This window comes from Myotis myotis, unplaced genomic scaffold (assembly GCF_014108235.1).
Source record: "Myotis myotis isolate mMyoMyo1 unplaced genomic scaffold, mMyoMyo1.p scaffold_m19_p_7, whole genome shotgun sequence".
Lineage (NCBI taxonomy): Eukaryota > Metazoa > Chordata > Mammalia > Chiroptera > Vespertilionidae > Myotis > Myotis myotis.
This window is the reverse complement of record NW_023416379.1, coordinates 56,263,950-56,278,572: the sequence shown is the minus strand read 5'-3', so window position 1 is coordinate 56,278,572 and position 14,623 is coordinate 56,263,950. Positions and strand designations below refer to the sequence as shown.

Genomic DNA, 14,623 nt, shown 5'->3' with positions numbered 1-14,623 from the left:
AAATTTCAAGTACATAATACACTACTGTTAACTACAGTTACACACTAATCTCTTGAACTTTTTATCTTGCATTAACTAAAACTTTGCACCCCTTATCCAACATCTTCCTATATCCTGCTCTTCCAGCACCTGGTAACCATTATTCTATCCTCCCTATGATTTTGGCATTTTTAGATTCCACATATGAGATCATGTAGTATTTGTGTTTCTGTGTCTGCCTTACTTCACTTAACTAAATGTCCTCCATGTTCATCCATGTTATTCAAATGGCAGAATTTACTTTTTTTTTACAAGGCTAAATATGTATTATTATTTAAGTATTTAATCCATTTCACATTGATTTTTGTACATGTTGTGGATAGGGGTCCAGTTTTATCTTCTGTATGTGGCCGTTTTCCAAATGCCATTTATTGGAGCGACTATTCTTTCCTGTGTATTCTTGGTCAAAAATTGACCATTTATACTTAGGTCTATTTCTGGACACTCTATCCTGTTCAATTGACTTATGTGTGTTTTTAATACTAATAGCATGCTGTTCTGATTACTACAGCTCTTTAACAGTCTGAAATGTTAAATAGAAGGACATGTGATTCCTCCACTTTTGTTCTTTCGCAAGACTGAGTTGGCTATTTGGATCTTTTGTGGTCCCATATGAATTTTAAGATTGTTTTTGAAAAATGTCATTGGAATTTTGATAGGGAATGTACTCTATTTGTAGTTTATTTTGGGTAGTGTGGACATTAAAACAATACGAATTCTTCTAATCATGTACATGTAATAAATTTCCATTTACTGTGTCTGCTTCAAGTTCTTCGATATTTTGTAGTTTTCAGTGTACATATTTGTTACTTCCTTGGTTAAATTTATTCTTAAGTGTTTTATTCTTTTGAATGTAATTTTAAATGGAAATATTTTCTTTTCATGATGTTTCTCTGATTTTGGTATCAAGGTGATCTCGGTGTCATAAAATGAATTTCAACGTATTCCTTCCTGTTCTTTGAAAGATTTTAAAAAAATTGGTATTGATTCTTTGAACATTTGGTAGAATATAGCAATGAAGCTATCCAGTCCTGGGCTTTTATAAAAAAGAAATTTTCTTAAATATAACAAGGATTCAAGATAGGGAGAAGAGACATATTATTGAGACAATCTGTGAACGTTAATTCATTGGAGATATTAAAAAACAAGTACAGCCATGACTGGTTTGGCTCAGTGGATAGAGCGACGGCCTGTGGACTCAAGGGTCCCGGGTTCAATTCCAGTGAAGGGCATGTACCTTGGTTGCGGGCACATCCCCATTGGGGAGTGTGCAGGAGGCAGCTGATCGATGTTTCTCTCTTATCGATATTTCTAACTCTCTATCCCTCTCCCTTCCTCTCTGTAAAAAATCAATAAAATATATTTAAAAAAAACATAAGTACAAATAGTGGTTTATTCAGAATTATTTAGATGAAATGCTGAACAATTTTTTGCCGACTAAAATGTAAGTATACACAATATTTACCATTGGCCAGCATGCCAGTTTTCTCTTCTTCCTAAATTAAAGGTAGAAAAGAATTGTATCATTTAAAACCAGCGTTATGTAAAATGATAATGGAAATAGTAACAAAATTTGAAAGCCAGCGCTCTACTCCATTATGAAAAGATCAGGAAATATTCTTTCTAGGTTTATCACCTTCAGTCAAATGATAATTCTAGGGAGTGTAGCTATTCGAGAACTTACAGAAGTTTCTTCAGAATCTTGGCAATTACCAGTAATCCTATCTAATAGATAAACATGGTAATTGACTGTACCTTCACTACGCCTCCCATTGGCTAATCAGCACAATATGCAAATTAACCACCAACAAAAACGGCAGCTAATTTGCATACTGCAGGCAGGGCGGGACAGCACCATCCCGGGGCAGCCGGGCAGGGCAGCAGCAATTGGCCGGCCCGCCCAGGCATCCTGTGTGCGACCCGACCCAGGGCGGCGGGGCAGGGCAGTAGCGATCAGCCAGCCCACCTGGACATCCCGTGTACGACCTGCCCGGGGCGTCCCGTGCGCGACCCGACCCGGGGTGGCGCCCCAAGCCCTGGATCGGCCCTTCCATGTGCGCGACCTGGGGAGGCGGGGCAGGCACCGAGGGATTGGGACTGCCATCTGCCACCTGGGGAGTGGGCCTAAGCCAGCAGGTGGTTATCTCCTGAGGTTTCCCAGACTGTGAGAGAGCACAAGTGGAGCTGAGGGTCACCCCCCCCACTCCCCCTCCCCCGCCAGTGCACAAATTTTTGTGCACCGGGCCTCTAGTTAATTTATAAAAGCCTTGTTTAAAGTATCGAGATGCCCTCTGCTCATCCACTTTGCTCAGAAATTCTTTTTTTAACTCCAGGATAACATGAATACCTCATATAAGATTCTTTCTAATATAACATCAGCATTTCCCCCTTATTGTTAAGAATTAATGATTAAATATAACTTGTACTCATGGTTTCATCTACATTTTGAGAGAAAATTTTCAAAAAGGTAGGCCACCAAATGGTAACATAATTGAAATTCATCAATATTATAGGATCCCTTAGAATAAGTTTTCTAATTAGTGTCACCTATATTCTCCACTTAGATAGGCAGTATGTAGGATTATCTATATATACTAGAGGCCTGATGCACAAAATTCATGCAAGAGTAGGCCGTCCTTCCCCCGGGCTGCCGGCACCGGCTTCTCTCTGGCACCTAGAACCCAGGCTTCCTTCCAGCCACCAGCAGAAACCCGGGATCCAGGCTTTCCTCTGGCAGCCGACAGGCACCCAGGACTGGGGCTTCCCTTGCAGCCCCGGCTTCATCCAGAAGGCTGTCCAGAAGGACGTCTGGTCTTATTAGCATATTACGCTTTTATTAGTATAGATAAAAGCCAAGCAACTGCAATGATGGAACAACCAGAACAACCAGTCACTATGATGGGCACTGCAGCAACCAACCAGCCCCATTGGGGCCTTATGGGCCCCCCTAACCTCTCACAGCCCCTCCCCCTGGCCTGCTCCGCCCCCCCCACCCCCATTGTGGACAGGGCCTGCCAGCCAACCGCTCACAGCCTCTACCCCCCACAGGCCCGCCCCAATCAGCCCCCCTCAGGGCGGGCTGGCCAAACCCCACCAGTGTATGAATTTGTGCACTGGGCCTCTAGTCTTATTATAACAGAGCTTTATTACCTTCCTATTTTTTTAAAATACATTTTATTGATTTTTTACAGAGATGAAGGGAGAGGGACAGAGTGTTCAAAACATCGATAAGAGAAACATTGATCAGCTGCCTCCTGTACACTCCCCACTGGGTATGTGCCCACAACCAAGGTACATGTCCCTGACCGGAATTGAACCTGGGACCCTTGAGTCCGCAGGCCGACGACGCTCTATCCACTGAGCCAAACTGGTTAGGGCACCTTCCTATTTTGATCCTTACCCAGGCAACTCTCTCCTAGGTTTCCACATTTAGGTTAACACATTTTAATGCAGGCTATCCTTCCTTAATATAGCACACCACTACTGATGTGCCTTCTACTGATCTATTTATTTTTCATAAAATATTATAATTGCCATATTCCAAGTATAAACCCCATTACATTTCTAAGGATACTCATCAGATCTCTTTAATTTGGGGGTATTTCTAAGGTCACCTGGGTTTTTCCACCCAAGTTACATGATACAGACACTCAAAGGCAAATTACTAGGTTAGAGTAAGATAATTTTCTTAAGAAAATAATATTTATTAATACCTAAAAGTGTTCCTTACTTCTTTTTAGATAGTTTATGGCTTCACACATGTTCAAAACATCTAGTCCTAACACGTAGTCCCAAAAGAGACTGTGTAAGACCAACATAATAATAATTGTCCTACTGGTTACTATTAGATAGTTCAAGGATAAGTTGTATCAGATAGGCAATATGCTGCAGTACCCTTAACTAGGTTAAAAACTGAAAAATGAGACAGAGTACAGCAATGTTGAATGTGAAGAGAATAATTTATGATCGCAGACACTAATGTTACTACTAGCATAAATCCTAAGGAGGGGTATTTATTGTATTCACAAGGACAAGACCTACCAAAGAAAAGTGTAATTTATTATGTCTGCTTAAAATTTGACTTGAGATTTTAATTAAGTTTTCAACTTCTAAAGCTTAAGTTAAGGAAATTACTTTCCAAAAGATACCCTTAAGAATATTACCAACTGCCATGATATTTCATTAAGATTTACACCACACTGACATCCTGAGTTAAGGAAATGTCTGTATGTTAAGAGACCTATAACTTTACAACAATAAGCAAAGACTATAAAGAACTGATCTTGCATCCCTGCGTGTGTGTGCTTCTTCTCAGCTGGTCTGCCCTAAAGCCCCCACTCAGCCTTAGTCCCCCACTCAGCCCGTTTCCTCTCCAACAAGATGAAAGAAACTATCATGAACCAAGAGAAACTTGCCAAACTGCAGGCACAAGTGCACATTGGTGGGAAAGGAACTGCTCGTAGAAAGAAGGTGGTTCACAGCACACGATACAGCAGATGATAAAAAAAAAACTCCAGTTCTCCTTAAAGAAGTTAGGGGTAAGCAGTATCTCTGATACTGAAGAGGTAAATATGTTTACAAACCAAGGAACAGTGATCCACTTTAACAACCCGAAAGTTCAGGCATCTCCGGCAGCGAACACTCTCACCATTACAGGCCGTGCTGAGACAAAGCCGCTGACAGAAGTGCTATTAGCCTCTCAAACCAGCTCGGTGCAGGCAGTCTGACTAGTTTAAGGAGACTGGCTGAAGCTCTGCCCAAACAATCTGTGGATGGAAACGCGCCATTGCTACTGGAGAGGATGAGGATGATGAAGTTCCAGATCTTGTGGAGAATTTTGACGAGGCTTCCAAGAATGAAGCAAACTGAATTGAGTCAACTTCTGAAGAAGATAAACTTAAAGAAGTTTCTGGGAGCTGGTATTTTCTATTATGACTGCTTTTTCAAATTTTGTTTATGGATCTGATAAAATCTAGATCTCTAATATTTTTTAGCCCAACGCCCCTGGATATTGCAGCTCTTTTCAGTTTTTGCTTATACATAAATCATTCTTTGCAGCTAATTAAGCTGAAGAAGCTTGGGAATAAAGTTTGAAACAGGTTAATAAAGTTCTTTGCCTAGTATAGTTTTATTTTTTATTTCATTGACACTGATTCATACACAGAAAGCAAAGTTGTTTGTAGAAAGCTAATCATGGCATATAATATGACATAATCTTTGATGGAATTTTATTAAAGATTTAACTGGTAGAATCATGTAATAACAAAGAAACAAAAAACAAACAAACAAAAAAGACTATAAAGAACTCCATATTTCGAACTCTCCAAATAATAACAGCTAAAGTGATAAATTATGAAGTTATAAATTTTGAAGTTTCAAAATTGTCAAATAGATAATTGATATGTACCTGTTTGGGTGCACTTATTTTTTCTGATTTGGAATTTTCTTTGGAATTTGTCTCTTCATCTTTAGTAGTCAAAGGTCCATCAATATCCTCCTCATCTTCAAAATCATCACTGTAATTTTCTGAAGAAAAAAATTTTAAAAAATATAAGGATCACATAAAAAAAATCAATTTCCAGGAAATGACTGATTTCAAAAGGAAGAATTCCACATAAGAATAATTTATTGAAATATTGACATAAATATAAATTAACAGATTTTTTTTGCAAAGATTTAATAATTCAATTTTTAAGACTGTCTTAATTTTATTCCATTTTTTGTCCTTTCAAGTACTTTAATTTTTAATCTTTGATAGTGTTAACTGACTAAAAGTATGTAGAGCTACCCAAGATTTTATATCATCTTTAAAACAAATTTTAATATTTGTTTTTTAAAGACAAAAATCTCAAATTGCTTACTTATAAAAGCCAGCACTTTTGTAAAATGTTGACTCATAAAAGCATGGCTTTTGCTTTTTTTTAAAAAAAGTGTCTTTTAAATTGATTTTCGAGAGAGGAAGGGGGAGAAAGCGAAACATCGATATGAGAAACATCGATCAGCTGGCAACTATGTGCCCCCTACCAGGGATCGAACCCACAACCCAGGCATGTGCCCTGCTTGGATTGGTGCATGGGACTATGTGCAACCAACTAAGCCACACAGGCTAGGGCTATTCATTTTTTAAGTTGATTGATTTTTTTGGTATCTGTAGGTATCTCTACTATAAGCTTTAAATGCTACTCATGAGAGGTCTATCTCTGATACTTCCCTGAGGAAATATTGGCCTATATGACCTTCACTGTTTCCCAAGACTGGGCACTTCTCAGCTAAAAGTCCAAATTATATCTCAATGACTTTGCAGCAGATGGGAAGGGTGTGTCCATGTTAACATGATTCCATCAGACTATTTATTGAGAAGACAAGGCAGGGATGATTTGGCCAGGATCTATTCAACAATTTGTAACTTGTTTATAGCTCTTATGAAGAATTGACTGAGACCTACAGGCTGTAAAGCGTAATAACCTTTACAGGGTAGAATCAACCATTCTAGAAGAAAATGCAATCTTACTTGTAGTTCAAAAGATAGATCACATTCAGAAACAGGATGGCCTGATGGGAGAAAGACTGCATGAGGTACTAGAATCTGCTTTTGGAAAGACTGTCCTTCAGTCTTCTTTTAGAAAGGAGGAGACAACTTAAATGTAGCTATAAATAGAAGTGTGGGAATAAACTTGAGAGGGCTTGGAAATTAAATAGAGATGCTTCCACTGAGATCTGCCTACAGAAACATTTCTACTTTAGTTCATAAGGAATATGAGGTTGGAACAGCATGGTATTATAACCTAGACAGATAAGCTAGGTTACCTGGTTAGCATCTATATTTCGAAGTTGAGAAGCTCACCTTTGTTTCTCCACCATTTGAGAAAAAACAGTGGGATTTTTAAATATCAGTAGACACAATTAAATTCAGTTATTGAGAAATTACTTTGTATTAGACATTGTTCTAGGTTCTAGGACCAATATGAAAATGATGAAGATTCTAATATTCTAGGTAGGAAGCACTAAATTTTAAGTAGCCTAAGAGATTAAACTTGTTTAAAAAGAGATGATGTACAAGGAGGGGGGAGACAATGAACTTAGACAACTACTTGGGATTTGGGAACTACTTCCAATCAATGGAAGGGAATGTAGTATTTATGGGATTACAAACAGGTAGTATAAGAAACAGTGCAAGTAATATAACACTTAAGAGCGCAACCAGGAGCCAGTAGTCTTGGACTCACTACCTAGTTCTACTACTATCAGCTATAGAACTGTCAGCAATTGTAAAATATTGTTTGAAAGTAGACTCTAATAAGATAAAGCTGCATATTGTGAATCTTAGGGCAATTAAGACAAAAAATACAGCAAAAAGAGGTATAACCAGCCAAAAGAAGGGATAATGGAATACTATAAATACTCAATCCAACAAAATGCAAGACAAAAAAAACACAAATAAACCAAATAAAAAAAAAGATGGAAAGATACAAAAACAAATAGCAATACAGTAAATAATCAATCCAAGAAATATATTTTTATAAAGTGTAAAAACACTTGAATTAAAAGTCAGAGATTGTCAGATTGGATAAAAAAAGCAAAACCCAGCTATATGGTATCTATAAGAAAATCATTTTAAAACACAGATACATTAAAAGTCAGTAGATGGAAAAAGATGTACTGCCACAATCAAGCTTTAAAGGTATTTGTCTTGGCTCCACAGGTTTCCCTGCTACTAGCACAAAACTCCTTTTTTCTGTCTTCCCAACTGGTCCACAGCCCACTCCCAACAAATAAGGCAGTGGTGGACTTTTAACAACTTCCTGGTGGCTCAGGTTACAACACAAGCAATTCGCTCTACCTGTTTGAAGCTCTTTCCAAGACAATATGATTTCTCTTTAATTATTTTTTTCTTACCAATATCTTTATTAAAAGCTATATTATCTTTTCAAATACTGTAAATTTTAAACCAATGAAATTACCTGCCAGTTCAAGTTTTGACTCATTCTCATGTTTATCTTCAGTTAGTTCTATATTAGCTTGATTACTAGAAAAAAATATTTATTTAATTTAGTATTACATGTTAATAATACATTTCCATGAAATCCTTCGTGTATATTTTTTAAAACCTCTAATATTATGTATTTCTTCTCAAGTTCTATCAAAAGCAAAAAACTTGGGAGCTATAAGCAAAACATTTTGAAAATAACATTTCCTTACAGCTTAATTGTAGCTGACAAAATAATACAAAGGAAAACATGCCATAATTTTTAACTCTATACATAAATTTGTGCATTTACATGTCTCAGACTCCAGATGTCCTTTTTACACTAAAGATTAGGACTTGACAAGTTATGAGAACCACTGAAGTCTACAAGGAGGCCAGGAAAAAAATACCACAGTCATTTACATGCTAACAAGCAACTTACTCCTGAAATAGGAGCTAAACAGGAGTCTTACCAAGCTCATGGCCAGTCAAACCCATGGCCAGTGGGCCTCATGCCTCATTTAAACCCGCCAGCCACGAGTTTGACATGCTTGCAAGAAAAACTCAGCAAGGTAACAGAGAAGCTGGAGCAAGTCTGAATTGCACTGGATATATTAGTTCAGATATGCTTTTTTTCAAACCCAGGAATCAGTTCCACCTTTTTCAGTCCATCAATCCTGTTGCCAGTGAGATTAAAAGGTCCAAAAAATTGTAAAACTACTAGAGGCCCAATGCATAAAATTCTGCAAGGGCCTCTACTGCGGTGGCCCCGCCTGCTGTGGCTTTGTCTCAAAGGACATCTGGTCTAATTAGCATTTAACTCTTTTATTATTAGAGATATTAGTAATAGCGAAAAATAATTTTGCATTTCAATACTGTGCTGCACTCTGACTAGTCTGTTTTAGAGCAAAAATATCAGTAGTTAAGAATTTTGTTAAGAAATCAGAAAAAAAGTTAAATATTGCAAAGGGGCAAAATCCTGTGACTAATAAACCTATACAGGCTTAATCTATGTTGTCACTAAGGCAATCACCATGGGTCTGCATGTTCCTGATGGGTATGCCAAGAATGCAAGGAATGAACCCCCCCTTTCCTAGTCATTTCTCAGGGTTGTGTTGGCCGTGAGCAACCTTGAGAGATGAAGCAATGTTTCTGCCCAAAGAGAAGGCTTGTTTGCACTTTACTATAAAGCAGTAGATTCTCTATGCTCAGTGACAGGTCCTCTCCTGTAAAGTAACCCACCATGTGTGCCGACAGCCATCATGGACTCTTTGTGTTGCCCTGTGGGCCGTGTGGGGCATAGGGAACTGAGGCAAATGAATTTGGCACTCAGGTACTGAACTGATTCTGTTGAAATAAAGCCTTTATTTTTGAGAAATAAAGCCCTTTGTTTCTGACCCAGGAATCTTGTCAGCATTCATAAAACTGGCAGGCTAACTTGTTAACGTCCAAGTAGGGTAACAATCTCAGAGCCCACACAGTCCATGGTAGTCACTGCTTTGTCCACCATCTGTAAGAAACTAAGCCCCGTGAGGAAAGCAGGTACTAATAATTATAGTTTGATGTTCTTCAAAATCTTAGAATTATAATCTTTCACTTAAAATTAAAATATTAAATGATATATAAAACTGAGGAAATGAAAGATTCAGGTTTCACAAAGATCTTGAAAATGTCAAAAGTCTACCTTACTTACAGAGGACAAGCTCAGTCAACTAGCAGGATTTCCAGAATAAACGAGGTGTTCAAATAATCATTAGGGTCAAATATACACAAAGGTAGGACACAAACCCTGGTTTGTGTCTTTGCTCCCTGGTTCCCCAACCCGTTTCTGTTCCTTTCCCCTCTGAGTATCTAACAGCTACCTGAACTCAGTTATTTACCTTATCTGTGGAAAATCACTTGGTAAGTTATCTTCCTAGTAAGGTCTTTCTGGCAATGTGCTGTTAGTCTGAGTAATATCTCAGGCATGACATTCAGATATCTGGAGGGAGAGTGGGCTCTCGAATACAAATCAATGTATTCTGTTCACATAAAAGAAAAACTCTGACCAACATAATAAACAGAGAATAGAGTTAAAAATAAGATTCTACTTTTGCCTGTTATAATACTTACCCATTTTAGTCCAAGTATATACCAGTCTTCCAAAAAGTTAGAAAAACACACACAAAAAAATCATCTAACGATTAGTTTATAATATAGTTACATTACCTATGTAAAGCTTTAAAATGTGTGGAGTCATTAGAATCCAATTCCTTATTTAATCTTGAATAATCAATGGAAGATGTTAACCCTTTCTCAAGTCTGGCAAAAAATTGCTCTTTTTCTTCTTTTTCTTCGAATGTGTCCAGTCCCAATCCGAGAACACTATGATTGAGCTCAGAAACTACTCTTTCTAAGTGAAGGCACAAATACATTTTATTAACATACAGAATTTTGATAAAATTAATTTTAGTGATGCATTTAACATTATATAGTAAAATTTTAAAAAATATAAAACATACTTTACTTAATCTTTCACCCAATATAGTATATTCATAATCAATAAGCAGATGTATATTCATAATCAATAAGCAAGATTATAAGGCTTCTCTATAAGTGTAATTGTAAACTTTTTAGAAAGATATTAAATCTAAGTGCTTCAAGATTGTAATTTTTGTAAAAATTCTGATTATAAGCATAGTAACTAACCTATCAACTCATACGTCTCACATTTCTTACCATTTGTTTCTAAGCTGTCAATACTTAGGATAGAGGTCCCACTGCTCTTGAGAAACTGAATCCTCTCAGCAGACTCCTCTTCTATTTCCATAATAGGCTGAGAAGTCACCTTTGTTTTCAGATAGCTTACATTTGTTCCAAGCCGTCCTAGGGATGGGATTTAATATAACTGGATATTTATATTCAGGACATTGTTTTGACAACTATGCCAACACCATACTATTATACTAATTTTGTGGACAGTAGCTATAAAATAAATCTATGCTATTAAATAAAAATCCATCAAACCTAAAATTCACAAAAGAAAAATTACATTTGTTTGCAGTGTATCTTAAGAATATTTTAAAATTTTGCATTATGAGGGTGAAAAGAGCACAGCACTTTTATACAGTGCACCATGCTATTTTAAAGAACAGTGTCTGCCCTATGTGAAGGAAGAGTAGTAAATAACCAGCTGAAATGGAAAAGGAGACAATTGCAGGTAGAGGGAAGAGGTACAAAGGGTCAACAATGTGAGGGAACAGCCATATCAGAGGATGCAAAAAAGCCAGTGAAGGTGGGTCTAGACTAGAGAGTAAAGGTAAGTCAGGGGAGAAATAAGCCCAGAGCAGGAGCTGATGGTTAGACCATTCTCATCCTCAAAGGCCAGGAGTGAAATTTTCTCTTTATTCCAAAAGCAACAGAAAACAATGAAAAAGTTATGTAACATCAAAATTTCTTTATCCCAATGCTACACGTTTGTTGTAAAAAACTGATAGAGAAAATAGATTATATTACATGATAGAAATACGTATTAAGATTAGGAAAATATAACTTTTGCTTTGCAGGAAGCCTTAAGAAGTCACAAATTTTGTATGCAATTTCCTAATTAGTGTCCTCTTGGAAAGGGTTTAGAATCTATTTATTTTATGGCTTTAGGTGTGCATAATGGTTCCATAACTCAAATAACTTCCACAGCTGCAGAAAATCAAGAGACACGTCAAAGGAGAAAGTGCATGCCAAGGCTGGGGTGCTGTCTGTCTGGGTTTCACCTGGTTCCAATGCTGACGCAGGGATGTGACCCATGCTAACCGAGCTCACAAGAGACTACTATAACCGAAACCAAGGTGCAACTGAGTTACTGGTAATGAAGAGGACACCCAGCAGGAGGATTAGATGGTTTTACCCTCTAGGCCAGTGGTTCTCAACCTTCTGGCCCTTTAAATACAGTTCCTCATGTTGTGACCCAACCATAAAATTATTTTCGTTGCTACTTCATAACTGTAATGTTGCTACTGTTATGAATCATAATGTAAATATCTGATCTGCAGGATGGTCTTAGGCGACCCCTGTGAAAGGGTCGTTCGACCGCCAAAGGGGTCGCGACCCACAGGTTGAGAACGCTGCTCTAGGCAGAACATTTTGTCCTTCTGGTAACTCAAAGAGAAAGCAAAATTATAAGGCTGGAGTTCTCAATGCTGACGTTTAATGGCATCTATCTAGGGTGGGTAATGGGTTCCTCTCCTCAAGAGGGTGTTGCCATCTCCCTCAGAAGCTTCTACACCTGGATGAGAGGAATCATCTAGTACTAAGAGTCACCTGGTACTCAGAACATACCATAAACTCTATTACAGTTTGTGACTGAACAGGGATCAGGTTATGCCCTTGGGTGGAGAAACTCTCTCCCTTGTGTGTAAAAGGACAATGTCAAAGTTTGTTTCTATTTATGTGTTTATTTATTAAATATGATTTTATTTATTTCAGAAAGAGGAAAGAAGAGGGAGAGAGTGTTAGAAATATCAATGCTGAGAAACATTGACTGGCTGCCTCATGCCCCCTACTGGGGATTGAGCCCAAAACCTGGGCATGTGCCCTGACCAGAATTGAACCTTAACCTCATGGTTCAAGAGTCAATGCTCAACCACTGAGCCACACCAGCTGGGCAAAGTTTATTTCTTAAGTATCCTTCCTTGCATCCTTTACTAGTCAAATCCATCACTGATTGATAAATCCTTTTAAAAATTAGTAATACCTTTAGTCAGACTACCTTCGAGTGTTGGTCCAGGACCTATTCTTTCCCTTTGAAGTGAATTTACACATCATTCCATCTGATTATTTTCTAAAAAAGAGACTTTAATGCTAATTAACTCTCAAATCTTTGTCAACAATTCCAATAGCACTTCATCATATTATATCCTTTACAACGGACGGAAAGATTCTAAAAAAGAATTCTTCACATGCAAACTTTAACGCTGTTGTATAGTTTGGGGATTTATGAAAAAAAAAATGCACTGAATTTTTCAATTAATCAATTCCTTATTTACATTATTAAGAACAGATAAATGACTATCAAATTCACTCTTACATTCATTTGTTAAACACATTAAGGGTCAGGGGATACAAGGAAAATAAGTGTTTCCTGCCCTCACAAAGCTGCCGATCTCAGCAGTAGGTTACAAGTATAACCACAATGCATAAATGCTATTATGGTGTTTTGACACTGAAACAAAGGAGGAAATAATTGTGTTGGTAAGGGAGTTAGAAGAGTTAGGGAAGGATTACAAAAGAGGTGATACCAAACTTGACTGGACAAGAAGGATGAGAGGAAAGGCATTCTAGAGCAAGAAAGCATGAGCTAACGCACACAGGCATGGAGCCAATGATGCTTCCAGCAGAGAAGGAAAAACTGAATATGGCTGGAGTGCATAAGGCTAGAAAGGAGGGTTCCAGTCAGATTAGATAGAGCCGTAACTATCACATTAGGGCATTTGGGCTGTTGTATGGGGAAAAAAGCCATGGGTAAATTTTCCCCCAAGAGAAGAGATACTAAATCTTATCAGTTTATAAAATGGTGCTTAATGACCCGCAAGCAGTGTGAACATAGGTATTTCATGGTAGTCTCAGTTCCTTAGAGATACAACGATCACCATACACAGTACACTGAAGAAAACACTCCAGAACAGCGGTCGCCAAGTGGTGGTCCACGGACCACTGGTGGTCCGTGAGGTCCGAAAGGTTGGCGACTGCTGCTCCAGAGAGTAATTTTCTATTTGTAACAATGCAATGAGGAATAGTTCTGTGATAATTTATTTTACTAATGTTATAAGAAACTGTGATACCAAAAATCTATAGATTTGTTAAATTCTGCCCATGCAATGACATTAATATGTTGTCAGGATATTTTATTAAATCACCTTAAATCAATTTACCATTAAATATAATTATATATAAACATACTGATATTATTCATCATCTTAATTTGAGTAAATAAAAATGACCTCAATGTAAAATAACCTAATAATGCAGAAACATAGACTCTCAAGTATATAATACTGTATATAATAAAGTGAAGAAAGTAAATTCAAATTACTGTCTTTATATATTTATAGTACAGTAACAAAATCCAGAATTAAAAGTTTTGACTGACCCCTTGTGGTCAAATAATGTGAAATGAAAAATCAGCAATATTTACCACCATCTTCGAAATCACCTTCTGTTATCCACCATGGCAGTGTGTCTTTCTTTTTCACTTCTCTTTTAGGTTGTCTAGGTGTTTTGTTTGAATTTTCAAAAGAATCATCTGAAAGCTGAATCAGATATAAGCTACTAAATTTTAAATTTGAGAATTCCAGATTCATCACTAAAATGTTTCTTCCTTCTCTCACAGTTCAACTATTCCATACATAAGCAATATTCTCAGCATTAATGTATGAATTCATATTTCTAAACATATATGACCAAAATAAGTTAAAAATCAAGCACATATCTCTGAACACCAATTTCATACACAGAATTAAACACGTAAACTAACTAGGGAGAACAATAACAACAAAGAAATAAAGAAAATTTGATCAAGAAAATCAGGAAAGGAAAAAAAGAAAAATACAATCCTCTTTTAGACATTTTTGAGGGTCTAAGAAT

At 37.2% G+C, this 14,623-nt stretch overlaps 1 protein-coding gene and 1 pseudogene across 10 annotated transcripts in view; one reads left to right on the top strand and one right to left on the bottom strand.

Annotated features, from left to right (window-relative positions):
* Positions 1-14,623, bottom strand: part of CEP162 (centrosomal protein 162) — a 74,186-nt gene that overhangs the window by 54,681 nt on the left and 4,882 nt on the right. For 5 of the 10 annotated variants that reach the window (XR_004968835.1, XM_036317324.1, XM_036317322.1 and 2 more), the window contains exons 3-8: positions 14,175-14,289; positions 10,724-10,870; positions 10,214-10,397; positions 8,001-8,065; positions 5,447-5,565; positions 1,505-1,535 (exon numbers count right to left, since the gene is read on the bottom strand). Coding sequence is in view for 7 of the 10 variants with exons in the window: in XM_036317324.1 (XP_036173217.1) it covers positions 1,505-1,535; positions 5,447-5,565; positions 8,001-8,065; positions 10,214-10,397; positions 10,724-10,870; positions 14,175-14,289 (661 nt within the window). In the remaining 3 variants the exon portion in view is untranslated. Of the gene's footprint in view, positions 1-1,504; positions 1,536-5,446; positions 5,566-8,000; positions 8,066-10,213; positions 10,398-10,723; positions 10,871-14,174; positions 14,290-14,623 lie in introns of those variants that run through there. The other 5 variants (XM_036317329.1, XM_036317331.1, XM_036317326.1 and 2 more) reach the window with 4 other exon arrangements.
* LOC118660187 lies at positions 4,406-5,148 on the top strand (annotated as a pseudogene).